This window comes from Apodemus sylvaticus, chromosome 11 (genome assembly GCF_947179515.1).
Source record: "Apodemus sylvaticus chromosome 11, mApoSyl1.1, whole genome shotgun sequence".
Lineage (NCBI taxonomy): Eukaryota > Metazoa > Chordata > Mammalia > Rodentia > Muridae > Apodemus > Apodemus sylvaticus.
This window is the reverse complement of record NC_067482.1, coordinates 78803009-78823154: the sequence shown is the minus strand read 5'-3', so window position 1 is coordinate 78823154 and position 20146 is coordinate 78803009. Positions and strand designations below refer to the sequence as shown.

The following is a 20146-nucleotide window of genomic DNA, read 5'->3' as shown; positions in this document are numbered from 1 at the left end:
CTTGAATACACAAGCACCTGCCCTCAAATTCCTTATGCATGTGCACATGAGCACAAAAACATGATTTTAAAATAATAAAAAACATGAAATCAGCCGGGCGATGATGGTGCATGCCTTTAATCCCAGCACTTGGGAGGCAGAGGCAGGCAGATTTCTGAGTTCGAGGCCAGCCTGGTCTACAGAGTGAGTTCCAGGACAACCAGGGCTACATAGAGAAACCCTGTCTCGAAACAAACAAACAAAAACAAACAAAAAACCAAACATGAAATCATGAAACACTGGAAACAGTAAGTACACATTAAAATTTGATCAACATTAAAAATTAGCCGGATACCAGCATTTAGAAAGCAGAGACAGGTAGATCTCTGTGAGTTAAAGGCCAGCCTAGTATACAAAGTTCCTACACAGCCAAGGCTATTACACAAAAACCCTGTCTTGAAAAACCAAAACTAAACAAATAAATATTAAAATTAATCTGCTTACTTTTCTAAACACTGGTGAAAAGTACAAAATAATACATCTTCTGCAAGGGGATAAGATTTTTGTTTGTTTGGGGATTTTTGGTTTTTTTAAGACAGGGTTTTTCTTTGTAGCCCTGGCTGTCCTCAAACTCAAACATTTGCCTGCCTCCCAAGTACTGGGATTAAATGAGTGTGCCACCACACCTTACTTGAGAAAGATCTTTTTTAAAAAGCTTTAATAGTTTACCAATTCTTTCCCAATTTTACCAATTATCAAGAAATTATTATGTACAAAAAATAGCATATGCATATATTAAATACAAATGCTTCCCTATGACTACTAAAAGTTAAGAGATTTTTATGTGTAGGCATGTATGCAAAATCGGAAAGAGCTACTTCTGGTGATCCTAGCTACTCCAGAGAAACTTAAGTTCTCTGGACTTCAGTTGATCTCAGTGAGACACTGTACCAAGAAAAAAATACAGTAAAAGGCAAGAAGAGGGTTAGGTATTAACTCAGTGGTAGAGCCTGCCTAATACATATAAAGCTCTAGGTTAATTCCTGTTCTTGGGGAGTGGGAATGGAGGGGGGTGGGTGAGGAGGGAGGAAAAGTTATAAAACTATTGAGTCAATGGTGATTTCTTTTACAATAGGGTATTTTCTGGAATGCTTATACATCCTAAATACATTGAATATATAAATATTGAATATATAAACAAAATGGTTTGTTATCTAAATAACTAACAAGGTGTACTGGAAGTGTTTCGACTAAGAATTCAGGGTTGAAAAACCTTGGTGGAAACACATGGGGAATAGAAGGGACAGGAAAGCCACCAAAGGCTCCTGTCCTGCACAGACTGCTGACACAGGCTGGCTGTGCTCACTTGCCCATGACCACATACCTGAAGAGCTTCTAGCTTTTCCTGCTGCTGGCGAATTTTCTCTGTCAGCTGCTTCTGCTTTTCTTCCTGTGTCTTTGGGTCCTTTTTTAATGTCCCCAAGGGAACCTTTTGCTTCTGTTCAGAAGCTTCACAGCTGTGAAGATAGAGACTGGTAGCAAAACAAGGCTCCAACAGGGCAGAGACTTGCTGTCCTGCACCAACCACAGAGCTCGCAATATATAAAAATGGTATGTGTCACAGGACATGTTTTCTCTTCCTTCTTTGAAATACATCATGTGCAGCAGGCAGAGATGTGAGGCTATGGAAACAATGACCTCAAAGAATACCCCAAGAGTGGAAGGCATGGTGACTGTCCGAGTTAGCTTTATAGACTTGATGAAAGCCTGGATTGAGGAATTGCCTAGATCAGATTGACCTGTTGGGGGGATTGCCTTGTTAAATTGATGAAAGAGGGTCCAGTCCACTATAGATAGATAGTAATATTCCTAGACAGGTGGTCAGGATGTGTAAGAAAGCTGGCTATGCATGAGCCTGAGCTACTGGCCTAGTACCTACTTCATGGTTCTACTTCAAGGTCCTGCTTGAACTCCTGCCTGACTTATTTAAATAATTGACTATACCTGGATGTGTAGCTAAATTGCTTTTGTTCCTGATGTCTATCACAGCAAGAGAAAGAAAACTGCCACAGGAAGGAAGAGTACCCACAAGCCTTTTTAAAGAAAGGCTCACCGGTCCTGCTCAGGATCAGGGTTCATGGAGCAAACCCAAGTATCAGGGTAATCTTTTTCTACTGAACTCAGCTGGAAAGGGAGAGTCCTCCATTTCAGACACAAATCTGCAAGAGAAAAATACTCATCTCAACAGGTCAGCCATACTATCAACAATTACTAGAATCCTGGCTTCTCACAGCTAGGCTTACAAGCAAAGATGTCCTTGACTTTCAACCTCTATCTATTATTATAAAACAGTGATTCACCTTATGGACAGTGATTGCAGCAAGGATTAAAAATATCACGGGATCTTGATGCTATCAGTCCTGCCTCTAGGCTCAAACAGTCATCCACTCTAAACCCTATATGAGCCTGGACCAGCTGTGATATCAAGTGTCTCAAAGGTGTGGCAAGTGAGGTTTCTCTTCTCACTAAGAGAAACAGTAGGAACTAGTAGGCCTCAAGATTGTGTGCTCACACTGACACTGCCAAACAGATCCTGTTCCTCATGGAACCCAAGTTCATGAATGTTAGTCAAGTCAGAAGGCCAGCTTGAGAATAAAGACAAGACTATCATGACAGGAGTCTGGAGAGAGTTCCTGCCACAAAACTTACCACACTGGATAGTGGTTGGAATTTCCATAGCCCTCCGGCGTTTGAAACGCAGCTCACTGGATGGGGGTTGGTTCCAGTTGGCAGAAAGGTAGCCAAACTCATCCCAAAACTTGATGATCCCACGCTGGGCTAGAAGACAAATGCCTACATATTACAATGGAAGCAACTGTAACACGTAACAATGTAAAATCCTCTTCCCAACTATAACCCTCGCAAGCCACATAAGCACCTTAAGCTCATAAAAGAGAGGCTAAGGCCTGGGCCTGGTCACATTACCAATGGCGATGTCCTTCCAGTACTGTGCCAAGTGCTCCCCCATTGCTCGCAGCAGATGCCGGTACTCCTTAGCATCAGCAAAGTCCTGCTTGTTATGAGTAGGCTCCAGAACCAAGTAGGGCACATCAACAACCCCAACAACCCCGCCGCATGCCCTGCAAAGACAAAGAGTCACAGCTCTGTCGCCAAAACTCTTCTGCCATTCACCAGGGCTTGAAAACTCTCCTGAGCACTCACATGCCCCCTTCCAGCTGTGGGCCCACTTTCTCATACATCTTGATCAGGCGGCTACAGTTGTAGATAAACATGCCATCTAAGTCCCGGTGTTCAATATTGACCCCAAAAACAAAATTCAGTTCCTTGGGTTCTTTGAGAGCTCTGATAAAGGAGAGAGAGAGAAAAAAAAAATCAAGCATATTAACTCATTAGCAGAAAAGCATCATGGTGATAATGGTATGTTAATTTTAGTTAGAGACATATTAAAGTTTTATATCTCCATTCAGTATGTGATGTTAGACTTGATAAGGATCTACACTGAGCTGGGCGTGGTGGCGCATACCTGTAATACCAGCACTCTGGGAGGCAGAGGCAGGCGGATTTCTGAGTTTGAGGCCAGCCTGGTCTACAGAGTGAGTTCCAAAACAGCCAGGGCTACACAGAGAAACCCTGTCTCAAAAAAAAAAAAAAAAAAAAAAACCAGAATCCCCCCCCCCAAAAAAAAACCAAAAAAATAAATTTAAAAAAAAAAAGGATCTACACTATTCTATGACCCTCTGTATATGCACAGAATTTAATGGCGCAAAATAAGGGAGGATTTAAGTATGAATGAGTTACTGTGAAACTGCAAATCTCTGCAGAGAGAGTTACATGGTAGAATAAATATAACATTATAGTCTTACAGTCCTCAAAATCCCAATTACATAACAATAATAGTTCTGTCTGGCTTGCTTTTCAAGATAGAGTCCTAGAACTCACTGTGTAGCCTACGACAGTCTCCAACAGAGATCTACCTGTCTCTGACTCTCAAGTACTGGGATTAAAGGCATACAGCACTGTACCTGGCTTATATAATAGTTTTAAAGGCAAAAAAATTAACAAAAATACAGAAGATACTCATGTCAAGAAAATCTTAAAGTGAAGTGAGCTGAAACTTCCATCTGTGGTGAGGAAACCACCTGGAGCCTAGCTAGGAAGTCATGCCCCAGAGCCTGAGTAGCTCGATACACAGCTAGTAGGATGATGATTTACACTCGAACAGTACATTCTAAATAAAACACCACAAAACCCAATCAATAGTATCATTCTACATCTGTAACTTGTAGGGAGAATGAATTATGAGCATAGAAAAAAATTAAAATGCATATTTTCAGAAGAATAAGGGAGTTTCACATCCATTTACTTAAATGTTTTATTTTTTTCAAGTTTTATACAATGGGCATTCTTTGCAACCTTAACAGAAAAGAGTAAGAAGAAAAGTACTGCAGTTTGAAGGAAGCAAGCTTAGTATTTCAAGTGTATCCTGCCTGCCTTCCGCAGGTCACCAGAAGCACTCACCACATCTGTGAACACAGCAGAGATTGCTTTCTCTAAGTAAACTTGGTGCCAAATGGCAGCTTGTCTGTGCAAATAATTTTAAAAGACCAAAGGGCTGTCCAAGTACTCACCGCTGCTTGGCATCCTTGATCCTTTTCTTGACGTCAGCTTCTCTACGGAGGGTGATAGCTGTATTCTGGACCTGCCGCAACATCACCTGCAAATGTACCACCATCAGATGAATGGAGGAGGTGCTCTCTGCTACATGAAGTAATACATTTTTATACTGATATTAATTACCTGGATGCTAAAACACACCTGAAGATTATTTCTACAGAAAAGTGACCCTATGGAGGACACTTCATCTTACTAAGCCCAAGATACTGGATCCCAATGCTAATATGCTATAAAAGAGTTTAAGGACTTACCCTGGAGTCCCGTGTCAGGTCTCCACCCATACGTACTTCTAAAGTCCGAGCTTTGCTCTCTGCCTCCCGGGCCTTCTCTTCAGCTAAGACAGAAAAGAAATCAAAGGTTCAGAACTCTGTCATCCTTTCTTGATCCATAGAGCAGTCCCTACTGTACAAGGAGTACATGCTAACAAGGAAAAGGCTACCTAGAGGAGCAATGGCCACATGGGTATCCTAAAGAACTGCTTTGGAAAAAAACAAAAACCAAACAACAACAACAAAACCTGACATTCAAAACTGTCATAGTCAAGATGGTACATCCCTATAATTCCAGTACTTGGCAGGCTAAGGCAGGAGGGTCACCCAGTTTGAGGCAACATGGGATAAAGAATAAGTCTATCTCAAATAAAAATTATAATCCCAAGGAACACTATTTATACTCTGACATGCTTTTCAAGCTTTACAAATGAATTATGAGTCGGTGGGAATTCAACCATCAGCATGAGTTGGAGCCTGAAGAATGCTTTTGACAATCACGCTCATCAAAATGCTCATCAAACAGCCAAAAAGAACTGTGGTTATTCTAGGAGAGAAACCTTGTAATTTCTGCTTCAGGACAAGCAGTATGAAGTATATTTCAACTGGTCAAGCCAAAGAGTTGATGTTTGTTAAGATGAATGACTAGATGTGTTTAATGCCACTCTAGCCCCTCAAAGTCCTAGAAATAGTGGCAGAAGAGAGTCAAGTCTGGAGAAAAGTACTGTGAAAGTTACATGTGGGGAGACTTGGAGAGGAAGTGGATTAAGGTAGGAGAACAGCCTTGTCTCCAGGCTTTGGGTCTAAGCAGTGCCCCCAATTCCATCCCTCCTCCTAACACAGGGAGTAGCATTACCAATCCGTGCTACATGCTCTGCTTTCTTCACTTCCTGTTCTGCCCGAGTCTTGAAACGACTTGATGTATACTTGTACATCCTGAAGAGTGGAAAAAGCAACCTGAAGGCCAAGCAGCAGTGGGGCAGGTAGCCAACTTGAGCAGCTCAGGAAGCACCCTGCCTCCTCCCATGTTGTGTTACCCTGGCTCCTTGCGATGTAACAAATCCAAGCTCAATTCTGTACTCAATTTGTCTTTGGTGTTCAGCAGGTTAAAGAGATTAAAGATGATCACCAGTGTTCCTGGGAACAAAAATCCTTTCTCTCTGCCAGCCAACCCTGGTTCACCCTCCACATTACCAGAGGCTCTAGAGCTGCAGGGCCGAAGCCTAATCACCACTGTTCCCAGGAATCGTCATCTAATCTCAAAGCAGGAACAAGTTTCAGTAATAGGCCATAGCTTGCCTTTCCTGTGAAGGGTCTATAAGCTCCTGAACATGGACAAGCCAGCTCGCTGTGCCACTCTCCAAATCTCAGAAGGCACTTCTCTTAACTAGCCTGGTCAACCAACCCAATAGCCTGTCAGTCACTTCTGTCTTTTCCAGAGAAATGTCTCTCTGGTAAGCAGGTACAGTCAGCAGTCTTAGAGGCTTCACATTGCACCACCTGAACAATACCCAGAGAAATGTGGCCAGGCACCATTTCCCAGTCCAGATCACGGTAGCTAGGCCCTTACCTGGGCTTATACAGGCAGCAGGAGAGTCTCTTGGTCTGCACCTTGTGTCCATGGATGAAGATCCTCATCCGGGGATCAATATAGAGTACAGCAGCATAGGCTCGGAAAGAGCGTCGCTCTGGCTTCCTGGAGAAAGGAGGAACTGAGACATCCTGCAGCCCACATCACAGTAAGCCCAAAGCTACATACAGACTTCCTCACCTTTCATTTCACATTCTGGCTTCTCATGCCACTTTGACCAGAACAGTCCCTCATCACAGGTACTCCCTCCTCCTGCCCTAACATGTCCCTAGCACAGGTACCCCAGACACCTCACCTGGATGTTAGAGGAACCCCAGTGAAATTTCACCACCCCTAGACCCAGGCTAAAGGTTTTTTTTTTTTTTTTTTTTTTTGTGTGTGTGTGTGTGTCAATTAAAGAGTTAGAACAGGAAATCACTAATCTTTGCTTTAGCTTGGCTGAGGAATCACTGTCCTGCTATTAAGCAGGCAGGAAATCTCAGACTTTCAGTTCTATCAATACTACTCCCAAGAGAAAGCCAGGAAAGGGGTTTTTCCATCTTTCCATGAAGTCATCAAAGGAAATAAAGACAGTTCCAGGTCCTGCCACACTTCCCAGCCATACTCACGTGCCCTCTGGAGAGGTTTCTGCCATCTGGATATCTTTCGGGTTTGAGATTATGTCTAGTTCCGGCTCTCCATTATCCATGAGCTTGAGATTAAAGATGATCACCAGTGTTCCTGGGGAACAGAAATCCTTTCTCTCTGCCAGCCAACCCTGGCTCTCCCTCCACATTACTAAAGGCTCTAGAGCTCCCAGATTCTCTGGGCTGCAGGGCCAAAGCCTACTCACCACTGTTCCCAGGAATCTTCATGAACTGGTTCATCACTTGCTCCTCAGTGTGGAAGGGAGAGTACTTGTAGACAAGCTCTGTCTCAATGGCAAACTTCTCCACATTATCTGTGATAGGTTCCCGTGTTCGAGCATTCCAGGTAGGCAATGGGACAATCACCTGTGTTTGGGGTTAGTACAGATACGCACTGTGATTGGGGCTCCAGAGTCACCTTCCCCCAAACATGCAGCTTTTGTGTCCCTCCAGTTGTATAGTCTGACATCAGGTTTGCAGCTTCTGGTCCTTCCCCAAACTCCTGTCACTATGCTAGTTTGTGCATCCAAAGTCTGGATGCCTGTCTGGGATGTCTTTGGCCATTTCATTAATTTGTTAAAAATTCTGTTTTACCACTAGGGAAAAATAATTGCTAGGTATCTAGTGAATCTAGAGATACAAAGGATAATCTACAACTCAACAATTCTACTTCTGAGTAAATACCAATGAACTTCTGAGTAAAGTTCCAAAGGAACTTTTGCATGTATGTACCAGCATACACATATAGGAATAACCCAAATAATCCTACAGAGTGACTAAACTGAAATAGTCTATGGTAATAAAAGTGAGTAAAGGCACAGCCACAAATATGAATGGATCTCACACACACAGTATTATCTGAAAGATACAAGTGGATGTCTATATTGTCAATCCATGTGTACAGATACTAAGTCAAGCTAATACACAAACACCAATGACAGACAATGCCTCCAGCCCACAAAAAGGAAGTGATCATCCTAAAAGTTAGCAGGTGGTGATTTCTCCCAGGGGCACACTGAGAATGACATTGGTCGTTCATAAGGGACTTCTAACTTTAGTTTATAATTGTGGTGACATGGGTGTGTACTTTATTGTAACAATTCCTCAACATATATGCAATCTGGTTTTATGTCTAATTAGTAAAGAATCCCTTTTCTTCAAAAATTTTGGGGTTTCATAATGTCATCTCTTGCTCAAAGCCAGTAGTAGTCAGGGGGTTTCTGTGCTGAAAATCAAATGAAGTACCTCATGGGCTCAAGCCAAATGGCCCACACATAAGACAAAGGAGAAATTCAGTATCTTAACACAGGCCTGGGTGATAACTCCTTAGGAGTTCTAACACTGCTACTTTCTGAAAAGCTTCATGCTGAAATCATTCAACCACAAGGCTGGTTTGGACACATTCCTCCTGGACTGCAAATGATCTTATTTTGAAATCTTGGCAGAGTTTGCACTAGAGTACAATCCAAAACAGTGACCTTCTAGCACCAAGTAAGGGAAAAATCTCAATCCAGCCTTTCCACCAAGGGAATCAAGTTATATTTGCATTCTGTAAACTTGTCTCTGTACCTTCCCAGGTGAAGACAATACCACTCTGAACTGTAGGCACTAACTTTCACTACTGCTCCCACTTGGCATTTCTCCTTCAGCTTTTATGTCACCCATCTCCCAGTTTTCTTCCTAGATTTTCTCCTGACACCTTTTAATGTTGACCTACTTAGATCTCAAGTCCTTTTCTTGCTCCATTTTCTTTTTTAAGTGATGTTATCTGCCACTAGTAATTCCAGAGGCTAGGACCGGGGATGTAGGGGTGGGGGTGGGGGGCTGCGGGGGTGGAGGAAGAAAGGGAGGGACAGAGGAATGGAGGGAGGGAGGGAGGCAGGCAGCCTAGAGCTAATATTGCCCCCAAACTCCAGACATACTTCACTTTGCATGTTCCAAAAGAACTTACACTGCCCTCCCTCCATAGTCCCCTCTTCCATTCATCCCCAGTCCCAGATGGCCCATTAGCTCCAACCACCACAACAGAGCCTACAAGTCTCTCTAATCCCTTTCTTTTCCCCCTTCAAAGATTATCAATACTGTATCAGAGTCTCACACTCTAAAAAGGTAACTTGATTTCTCTTATCTCCCAGCTTGTTACCATGCACAGAGCCTCTTAGCTGGTCCACTCCAAATCTTTCTACTCCAATCACTGCAAAGTAACTACATGGACTTTCTAAAGAGAATATTATACTAGAAACTGTTTTATTAAATCCCATTCACTGACACAAGGCCCAGAGCATTGGCCCAACCTGGTCTTGTTCTATAAAGACTATCTCTCTCCCCAGCACCAACATCAGAGGTTTAAGGATATTTTTACTGACTTACTCCAAGACTCCTTTGACCAGGTGACATTTCTGAGTACCACAGCCCAGGCTGACTATCTTCTCTAACAGGTTTGCCCTTTACAGTCTCACTGCATTTCTTTCCAAATATGCAGAATAAGATGACAAACCTCATCTAGTAAGTGAAAAAAACAAAAAAAACCCAAACAAACAAACAAAAAACAAAAAACCAACTGATTGGATAACTACAAATGGTAGGAAAAGATTCCCATTTTAGCAAAGTAGTTTGCCACAAATTTATTTTCAGATCTCAATAGGACTAGTACAAATTCAATCACTGCTAACCAACAGAGAGGAACAGACTGAAATTCTCAACTGGACCATCTACTTATGTGACAACTATGAAGCCTCTATTACTCAGACCTGAAAGGATGCTGGAGAGACTTTCCCTACTCCCACTCTTGATAAACACAGTGGCATATGCCTTTAATTGCTACATTCAGAAGGCAGAGGCAAGTGGATCTCTGTGAGTTCAAGGCCACCATGGTATATATAACAAGTTCTAGCCAACCAGAACTATAGTTAAACCCTGTCTCAAAAGAGAAAAGTTCATCTTTAGTCTGAGCCACCAGACCACAGAGAGAATCAGGTAGGTTTTTGTTCAGCACACAACTTTTTTTTTTTTTTAATTGTATAAGAATGTTTGGCTTACTTGGGTGTATATGCACCACATACATGCCTGGTACCCACAGAGGCCAGAAGGGGGTATTAGATCTTCTAAAACTGAAGCTACAGACAGTAGTAATGCTATATGGGTGCTAGGATTTGAACCCTGGTTCTCTGGAAGAGCAGCCAGTGCTCTTAACTACCAAACCATCTTACCAGCCCCTATTACCAATTCTACAAGTTAAGATTTATTAACTTTATTAAGACTAAGCCTGTCTTCCAGGACAGTAATAATTACGGGAGCAAGGAAGCATCTGTTAATGACACCAGGTGGAAAGCACTATTAACAAAGCTCATACTGATGTCTTCCATGTACTTACCTACTTTACCACCTGGTTAGGGTCTGACTCATAGCTTCTGATATTAGTTAGATCAACACACTTCCTCAAAAAGAAAATGTATTCACAACATACTCCATAAGATAATCATCATAGGAGAAAGACACTGATATTCTATTATTACTACTGGCTATAATTTCCAATCAGTTAGGGACGTTCAAAATATCTGCTCTGGTAACAGTTCTCTATGGAGACACTCTCCACAGAAATAGAGTACCCAGCAGATACGGAAAAGCTTCAAATCTAACTCTTACCACTTCACAGACTCATTCTCAGAAACAGAAGAGCCATTGTCTGACGTACCTTGAGATTTTACTTCCTTTCACAAAAAGGTATGTATTATCTGCCTCACCACCTTCCAATCAGTGCATCCACCCACTCATCCTGTAATAGCAGGCACTTGCTCCATAGCTACAGCTCCATGGAGCCAGAACCACAGATAAGCCCAGTAAATGTCAAGTAGCAACTCAGGCCACAAGGATAAAACCTACTTCATCAATGCCTTCTTCCTCATGAAAGGTACGAGACAGGAAGAGGCAGGTCATGGTATCTTCCTTCTTAGTGAAGAGGATAAAATCCTTCCCAATCCGCATTGAGCCCCTGAAATGGAAACAGAAAACAGATTACAGACTCAAAGCTCATCTGAAAAGGAAGCACACCTTCTGGGCATAACTGAAACTGATCAGAGAGCTCCCTCAAGATTTCCAACAGGCCTTGTTCCTTCCCACTCAGCCAGCACTGCTTGCTGTGCCTTCTTAAGGATCTCTAATTCCTTAGTCTATAACCTATAACCTCCTTGAACAAACTTCCTTTCCATACAAGGGTTTCAGGTGACTCACAATCCCTCTAAAATATGTCCACCAAGACTATAAGCCCTGCTTTAGCTTCCCTCAGCTTATTGCCACAACCCTAACAAATAAACATGCTTGAGCTCTAGGTTCATGGGGTCTTCTGTGATATTATCAGATTTCACTCCTGCAGCTGACACCTTAAACTCATCAACATCTTTTGTGGTCACACCCTCTTCCTACCCTGCCCTTCCTTCACTAACACAAAGTCCCTTTCTGTCCACTCATCAAATGTCCACTGTCAAGAAGTGTCAAAAGATTAGTCTCACAAGTCTTTCAAAAACCAGTATGACTGCAACACTTACCAAATACAAATGCTAATTTAATCTTTGAAGATCAAGGCCTACTTCCATGTCTAGTAACTCTAGCCATTCTCTGTCTCAGACTTGTTTTGCTATTTGAGCTTAATCTACAGCCCTGAGGTTGTCTTCAACAAGGCAAAAGTTTGAAGCTTGGAATAGAGCAGAGTGGTGGAACCTTTGCCTAGCATGGGCAAGAGTCTGGATCCAATCCTCAGAATCAATGGAAAACAAACCTCATCTGGCAAAAGTCTAAATGGAAGCCATGGCTTCCTTCCTGTTAGGCTATGTTAACCCTTCTACAGAACAGGTAGAGACAGGCTTTTCCAGGCAGCACAGTGCAGGGCAGAAATATGAAGCAGCAGTAGAAGGACTATCTACTCAACAATGAGGCTATTTAGTTCCTTTTTTTCTGAGCAGCTTCTGAATTTTATGGCTATTATCTCATTAGTCCTTACAACACCCCCAGGGGAAAGACAATGGTAGGGAGCCTCATTAATCTCTATATATACAATCTAGTCTGGCATGCCAGGCAAACAAATGAATGTCACATTCTATTTCCCAAGCACTCTCGAAAACTCCCAAGACACTCCATAGATACCCTCAGGGCTGTCAATTCTCTTTCCTGATGACAGGGATCATTTTCCTTAAATCTCAGTATACTCCTTCCTTCCCTACAACTTGTGGACAGCACTGCCCTCACTCAAATTTGGCAAAACTTTCTTCACACCTTTTTTTTGTTTCTGATCCTGATTATAGGGTCTGATTAGCAGAAATCCCAAAACATCACCTTCCTTGCTCAATCCTATGCTCACTATAAATCGCCTCATCTAACTTCTGAACTTTGAACACTAGATGGCTCTAATTGAACAAGACCTTTACAAAAACCTCCTAAACATGTTGATAGCTACGTCCTAAATTTCTTCTCAGTCTTCTAAGCATTTTCTGAGCCATGTTTTACTGGTTCCTGAGGGAGACTATCAGAAGTTAAAACCTCATTTTCTAGGTTAGGAAACATCAGAAAGTTAAAGTTAAGTCTGCAAGTGATAGGACTATTGAGACCTCAGTTTCATAGGTCTTAGATTACCTTTTCAAAATCCTCTGGGGAAAGTTCCCACTGTGATCACAGACTAGGGACTCTCAAAGCAGAAATAGCACTCGATCCTTAACTATTTGATAAGTATGATCATTTATAAGAGGTCACAACTTTAGTGACTAAATAGCTGGATTAAGATCTGACCCTCTGTCTGACCAAAGTGAAGCGTACAATCACTTCTGTTTTCTAGCCAGAAAGAACTGGTTCATATCTTCACTCTCACAGAAACATCTGTACACTCTGAGGCAAATCAATTCACTTCTACACTTCTAAATTTTTTTCATTTGAGAATGTTAATAAAACCCATCTATCATAGGCTAAAATGATATCATCCATATGAAGTTTAGCACAGTACCTCCTGGTACAAGGTTAAGTACTTATTATAAACATTTGGTTCCTGTCTTGTTTCCTTGTCCTGAAAAGAAATCAAAGCCCAGGAACTAAGCCCCTGGACTCTTTGGAAGCACTCTCTTCTCCACACCCAAAGCACAATGCACTTGAGGCCCAATCAAAGCTGTTGACAGATCAAACCACAACCTTTTCTCAAATAAAACAACACATTTCCACAGCAAAATTGGAACGTGACTCATAATTCCATTTGCACAAACTCCAATTCCACTAAATCTTATTCCACCGAAAGGTATGTGTAGCTGGAAGTTAAGTATTTCAGAAATAGAAATCCCTTTCCTTGGGGCTTTACTCCGAACCAGAACAACACATTCCAAGCACTAAACAATTGGAAACCAAGGTCTGAGGGATCAATAGATTAAAGGTATTACATGGATCTCCTGCTATATGGCATTGCAAGATGTCCACATAAGACAGTTTGCTCCAGGAGAGAAAGCTTGTGTTTCTTGTATTCACTCTGGATCTCTAGTGCCTGGAACAAGCATACTGATTGACAAGCATAGTCAAGTGATTCCCTTGCCATGTCAGATATGCCTCAGGCCCAGAAGAGAACCACCCACACCCTCAACCACGGGATATAAATATTCAATAAGAGGAAAGAGATAGTGCTAGAGAATAATGTTTAGATATTCATACTAATCAATATACTGAACAAATTCAGCTAGACAGTTGCTTAAGTACCAATCACCACTCCTTTCTTTTTTAATTTTTCCTTTATTGATATATTTTTTTATTTACATTTCAAATGAACTCCCCCTTTCTGGGTCCCCACTCCCCGCAAGTCCCTTAAGCCCTCTTCCCTCCCCCTGTTCCTCCATCTACCCCTTCCCACTTCCCTGTTCTGGTATTCCCCTACACTGTTGCACTGAGTCTTTCCACCACTCCTTTCTGACTCTCCTATTGCTTCAAATTTATAGCCCTAGAGAGAGAAAAAGAAGGACAGCAAGAATGTACCATGTGATTTTTGTACCCAGCCTTATGCCAGGCTTCCAACATACGTACGATTTTAATCCATTGCCGTACTGCCCAATTTGAGTGGACTCAGGAGTTCTTTTGGCTGACTTCCCAAACTGGATCACACTAGCAGCATCACCTCACATGGTAGACAAGAGAAAATAAAAAATTAGCACCAGACCTCTCAAAGTTAGCAATATGAGTCAGGTTAAATATAAGCATGGCTATATGCCAGCAAAACCTCTCTCCACATAAGAAAGTAATCCTTGCTTGGCCCAACAATACCATCACAGTGTCCTATATTGCTTTGAGAACATGGGAAACAGTCTCAGGGGAAGAAGCCTCAGTAGTTAAGGCTCTGGGATGTTGCATAAGCTGATAAATACATTGTCAAGAGAAAAGTAATCTAACTGATTTCAGGATGACATTCATGTTATCCAAACACCTCCCATGTTAGGACAAGACCCAGCAAAAACACAGTGTAATTAAGCCTGAGATGTTGCAACAGGCTTTTCATTCCCCAGGTGAATCTTCTAGCCACAAGAGTGAGGTCACAAAAAAGCAACTTTAATAGTAAATTGTTACGTTCCACAAAAGAAACAATCATCATATAACCACTTACTCGGATCCATTCCTGCTCCATCATCCAAAAAGCAAAGCATAAATCCTCCTCGAAGGTCCTCCCGCCTCTCTATAAAAGAAGCGGCTGCCATTACTCAGCTGTTACCACTAACAGGGCAACAGCCTGGGTATGAACAGAAGGTGAACCAAAGTGAAGCCTGGTAAAGAGTTAGGTCAAATCCAGTTTCTTCTAAAAGTACTAAGCTAGTATGAGTTAAACTTTAGGGCCCTTGAGGATGTAAAGCTTCTCTGGTGCTTTCAAACTCACAACAAAGCTTCCAAGAATTTATTGGAAGGGACCAGTATTGAACCACATTCAAGACCATTGAATATGCCTATCTTCTCTCTACATCTCTTTACATCTGCCCAATGACATGGATCTCAATTTAAGTAGTTTATTATGTATTATACCTCACCAACTAGCTGTTTAAACTCAACAGGGTATCTTCTTTTGTGATTTAAGTCTGAGATAACATTCAAAATGATGCCAGATGGAGTTTGAGAATGATGGTGGCATCTGCCATCTAAAAGACTACATAAAATTACTACGTTTACATATGATCACTGACTAATGCAGATTGTGTCACATCCTTTCCTAGACACAGGCCCTTGAAAAGCAAGATGATATAAGACACAGCAAGAGGTTCTTGGTTCTGGTCTTAGAACTACAGCCCTCTAGCAATAAGATACACAGTAGCTGTGACAAGGCTTCCTGGCTAACAGGAAGAAGATACAACAGACCATGGCCACCAGTAAGTAGATGATTTTTTAGTAGCCATCTTATGCAGTGCCAAGTGGCAACTCATTGAAGGTCATAACAATGGAGAAAGACTCTCAAATAAGGAAAAAGCCCATACCAAGTTTCAAGGTGCCCTTTAACTCAATGAAGTCTGCATAAACAATGGGAATCACATCATCACATCGTAGATATAAAACAGAGAAGGGAGTGAAGCAGAAGTGAAAGCAGGGAAGCCAAACAAACCATGGGAAGAACCACTAACATCAGCCTCTCCAGTAGAGATCTTGTTCATGGTCTACTGCTCAGCACAAGAATAAAAGTTAATAAGAACAAAAGTCTACTAAAAAGGAGGAAGTCTGTGTAAAATAATCTAAGGTTAAGCCCAAAGCTACTTTGGAGCCTACTCCCTAAAGAATCCAAGCTTCAGTTCATGTACAATTATCTGTCCTGACAATCTGTTTTAAATGTTTTTTGTACCCCCCTAAGGGTGTAACTAAATGAGTCGTGACTATGCTCTGCTAAATAGACAAACTAATGTAAATTAAAATACTATTTTAGATGGACCATAAACCACAGAGATTTTCAAGTATCACTCAATGTCCAGGAGACTGAACCCTCACTAAAATATCTCTTGAAAGGTCAAGGAGGAGGCTGCTCCTAGAAGATCCTAGTATACGAGACATTTCTTCCTAAGGTAGTACCTTTTATCAAAATCTAGGCAATCCAAGTGAAATGAGGCAAGTAGGAACAAGGGTTTTTATTGTTCCTATCTTTAAAGTATTAAAAGTCTTCTGATTCTCCATCTATAGAAAGCAGTGTCACATGAAGCCTTGAACCGGTTGAGGTACAGAGCATGACGGCAGCACTGTCTTAGCACCTGCTCAGAGATGTATACTACGCATACTAATGTTTACTATGCTATAAAATTATGTGAAAACTGATTTGGGATTTAAAAACTAGAACCAAATGTATTTGAAAAGTCCCAAGACTCCTTGAATAATACCCAAGATGTTACTTTCTAGGCCCTTGTGTTAAGGTAAGACTGCCATACTATTTCAGCAGAGTTATCACTTCAACTGTGGGTTCAAGTTCTCCTAATTCAAAGATTTATCTCGAAGTTCTTTTTCTATAGGGAGAAAGAATTTTTTTTATAAGTTTCTCCATGCAGTTTACAAGTACGGTATGACCATAAAGCCCAGGTTGGCCTTGAACTTCCCATGTAGCAGGGATGACTGAGGTGATCTTCCTGCCTCTACCCGCAGAGGGCTGGGATTAATGGCACGTGCCACAATGCCCAGCTTCTTAGTGTCATGACTGTTCCCTCAAGGTCTAGTTACCTGTCTGTAAACATTTGTAGTGTGCTGTTTCTTCAATTGAATATTAGGTTCTTAGAGCAAGGGCTTCATCTTACCCTCTGGACTTTTCCCAAAGCAAATAGAAAGCACACTGAGCACTCCATTTATCATCTAATTTTCCTGGGTTTCCTTCTAAAATTTACCCAATGACGATGGTAGAAGGGAACAAAGATGATCTTTTCTTTATAAGAACTCAAGCTATAAGTATGTGTTCCTTCAATATCACTTGAAGTAGAGGCTCCTTTTTCTTAATCCTCTGGATAATAGTTTGAATATTTACTGTTTCTCTGAAAAGTAACTGTCAGTTCTCCTACAAGCAAACTCAGCTATAGCTTGGGAAAAATGGCACCATATAGGAGATTTAGCAATCATCATCTTGAAGTCTCTTACTATATTACTTTTTTCTTTTACTTTCATCTAAAACTAAAAAGCTAACTAGCATGTTCCTGTCTAAAACCAAAAACAAGTAATAATAACAAATCCAAAGTATTTCAACCACTTTGGCAGCCTTTTTAACAGAAGGCTATCAGAATCTTGGCAGGATAGCTAATATGTAGGTATTCTGAATACTTTCTTTTCTCCAAATAATTTAGTCTAAATACTTCATCTTATCTAGAGAGTCTTCCTAATAATATAACACTAATGGTTCTATGCTCTATTCCCATGTATCAAGTGGTTCCATGAAGAGGGTTATCTGATAACTGTACGTTCCATAGAAATGCAGACTTCCAAAACCTACATGTTGTTCAAAATATGACCAAAACCTTTCATATTTCAGAAAAGAATGTCAATAAAATATATTACATTAACCAAATTGGATTTAAGAATGGATTTCAATTCCATTTTTCAAGATTTTAGTATCAAAATGACCAAAAAGGGTGTTACTATAAATATTGAATAAGCAGCAAACAAACCATTTAAAAAGTAAATAAAAGTTCAATGATAATGACTATAAACTCTTTCATTGTTACCATAACTCTGGGAGAAAGATGACCTTAAAATATAACAGCAGAGCCAATTAAGCAAAACAGCAGAGGCTGCCACAGTATCCAGTTTTAGGCCTAATATTTCAAAGAGATGGTCTATGATTTCCATTCCAGTTAATATCAAATGTAATCAACTTGAATCCAGAAATGGATTTTCTGCTTGGTTTAAAGTAGGTGCATCCACTTTGAGGTAGAAAGGCACCTAACTTTGATCTGGATCTTGAGGCAGGAACATATACACCTTCAACTTGGGCCACGCCTTCTGCCTGGAAGCCTATATAAAAGACATGGAAGACAGAGCTTTTGCTGTTTTTTGCCCTGATTAATACAAATGTGGGTACTAGAAGTGGTTCTAGAACAACAGAAGTATAAGCATGAATCTTTTAAGTATCTGTAACTGGCTTTTCAATTAGCAAACACCTACAATTACTAAAGCCTCTTCAGCTACCCTGTCTCCCACAAGGTGGAAGACACCTACAATGCCCATGGTATTAACTATATTACAAACTTATGGGGATAAATGCATTTGACTATACTGATTTACCAAGTGTAATAGATTTGGTGACCCTGTACATAAACCTATGACAGTTTGGAGGGAAAGTAAGGAAAATGATAACATTGGTTGGTTATTCAATTTATTTATGGTTTAACTGACAAAGAATAGGGATGAGCTCTATGATAAAATCAGCCAACTTCTACCATCTTAGAATATGGTGAAGGACATAAAAAACTTAGTGATAAAAATGACCAGTTCCAACGGGAGGTGGTGGCGCACGCCTGTAATCCCAGCACTCTGGGAGGCAGAGGCAGGCGGATTTCTTAGTTCAAGGCCAGCCTGGTCTACAGAGTGAGTTCCAGGACAGTCAGGACTACACAGAGAAACCCTGTCTCGACAAAAACCAAATCCAAAAAACAAAAACAAAAACAAACAAACAACAACAACAAAAAAAAGACCAGTTCTAGTCGCATCAATAGCCTAAAAGTTTCTAAGTCCCTAGAAGAAAATCTGCTTTCTAGAAGCAACAGAGCTCAAGTTATGGAAAATCTAACTCATTATAAAGTTGGTAAAACAACAGCTAAAATTCAAGTCCTAGACTCAGAGGGTGTCTACAGTTAAGTAAGTGCATTAATTGGTAGAGAATGGGATCCTACAACTTCAAATTGGGATCTGTGGGAGGACCCTATTGAAGCTGAGAACTTTGAACCTTCTAATTCTCAAAGGTTTTTTTTTTTTTTTCACTTGAGATAGTACTCTCAGCCTCACTCCTTAAAAGACTGCCTGTCACCCTTGACTGAGAAAATTAATCCCCACTGTCTGCTAAGCCAGCAGTAACTTTCTCTGAAGGAGAAATGGCCAAATGTATAGTTGCTCATTGATTCATGAGCTGGAGCAAATAGACTGGCTGGATGAGCAGGGACTTGAAAAGAGCATATGACCATTGGTGAAGTTGGTGAAAAAGACATCAGGGGAAGAAGTATATGAGTAGATCTCTCCAAATGACAAATTATGTGAAGATACTTCTGTCCCATGTAAATGCTTATCAAAAGGTAAGTTTGGCTGAGAAAATCAATAATCAAGTAGATAGAATGCCCTGTTCTGTGGATAGTCAGTTTCTTTCTCCAGCCATTCCTGTCATTGAGGAATGGGCCCATGAACAAAGTGACCTTGGTAACAGATGGGGTTACGCAGGGATTTGACAATATGAATTACCATTCAACAAGTGACCTGGCTACAGCCACTGCTGAGTGCCAACCACAGAGATCATTTCTGGGGTGACTAAGACAGTGACCTGGTACCAGGTTGACTACATTGGACCACTTCCTCTGTGGAAAGGACAACTTTGTCCTTACTAAAGTAGATACTTATTTTGGTTATGGATTTGCCTTTTCCGCACATAATGGTTCTATCAAAACCACCATCCACGGACTTAGAGAAAGGCCTTATCCACCATCATGGTATTCCACACAGTATTGCTTCTGATCAAGGAACTCACTTCACAGCCAGAGAAAGGCAACAGTGGGTCCACAACCATGGAATTCACTGGTCTTACCATGTTCCCTACAATACTGATGGAATGGCCTTTGGAAGACAGAGTTGCACTGCCAATTAAGTGGCAATAGCCTGGAGAGCTGTGGCAAGGTTTCCAGAAGGTGGTATATGCTTTGAATCAGTGTCCAAAATATGGTTTGGTTTCTCCTACTGCCAGAATCCACGGGTCCAGGAATCAAGGGGTGAAAATAATAGCTCCACTCACTATCACCATTAGTGACCCCATTATGAAAATTTTT

At 41.1% G+C, this 20146-nt stretch overlaps 1 protein-coding gene across 3 annotated transcripts in view; it reads right to left on the bottom strand.

Moving 5' to 3' along the window:
* The window catches only part of Morc2 (MORC family CW-type zinc finger 2), a 42833-nt gene that overhangs the window by 8161 nt on the left and 14526 nt on the right, over positions 1-20146 (bottom strand). For 2 of the 3 annotated variants that reach the window (XR_007980283.1, XM_052199452.1), the window contains exons 4-17: positions 14779-14847; positions 14205-14295; positions 11043-11151; positions 7367-7526; positions 7143-7254; positions 6514-6639; positions 5800-5879; positions 4926-5008; positions 4629-4714; positions 3202-3342; positions 2965-3119; positions 2689-2817; positions 2093-2198; positions 1364-1496 (exon numbers count right to left, since the gene is read on the bottom strand). Coding sequence is in view for 2 of the 3 variants with exons in the window: in XM_052199452.1 (XP_052055412.1) it covers positions 1364-1496; positions 2093-2198; positions 2689-2817; positions 2965-3119; positions 3202-3342; positions 4629-4714; positions 4926-5008; positions 5800-5879; positions 6514-6639; positions 7143-7254; positions 7367-7526; positions 11043-11151; positions 14205-14295; positions 14779-14847 (1580 nt within the window). In the remaining variant the exon portion in view is untranslated. The remainder of the gene's footprint in view (positions 1-1363; positions 1497-2092; positions 2199-2688; positions 2818-2964; positions 3120-3201; positions 3343-4628; positions 4715-4925; positions 5009-5799; positions 5880-6513; positions 6640-7142; positions 7255-7366; positions 7527-11042; positions 11152-14204; positions 14296-14778; positions 14848-20146) is intronic. The other variant, XM_052199453.1, reaches the window with a different exon arrangement.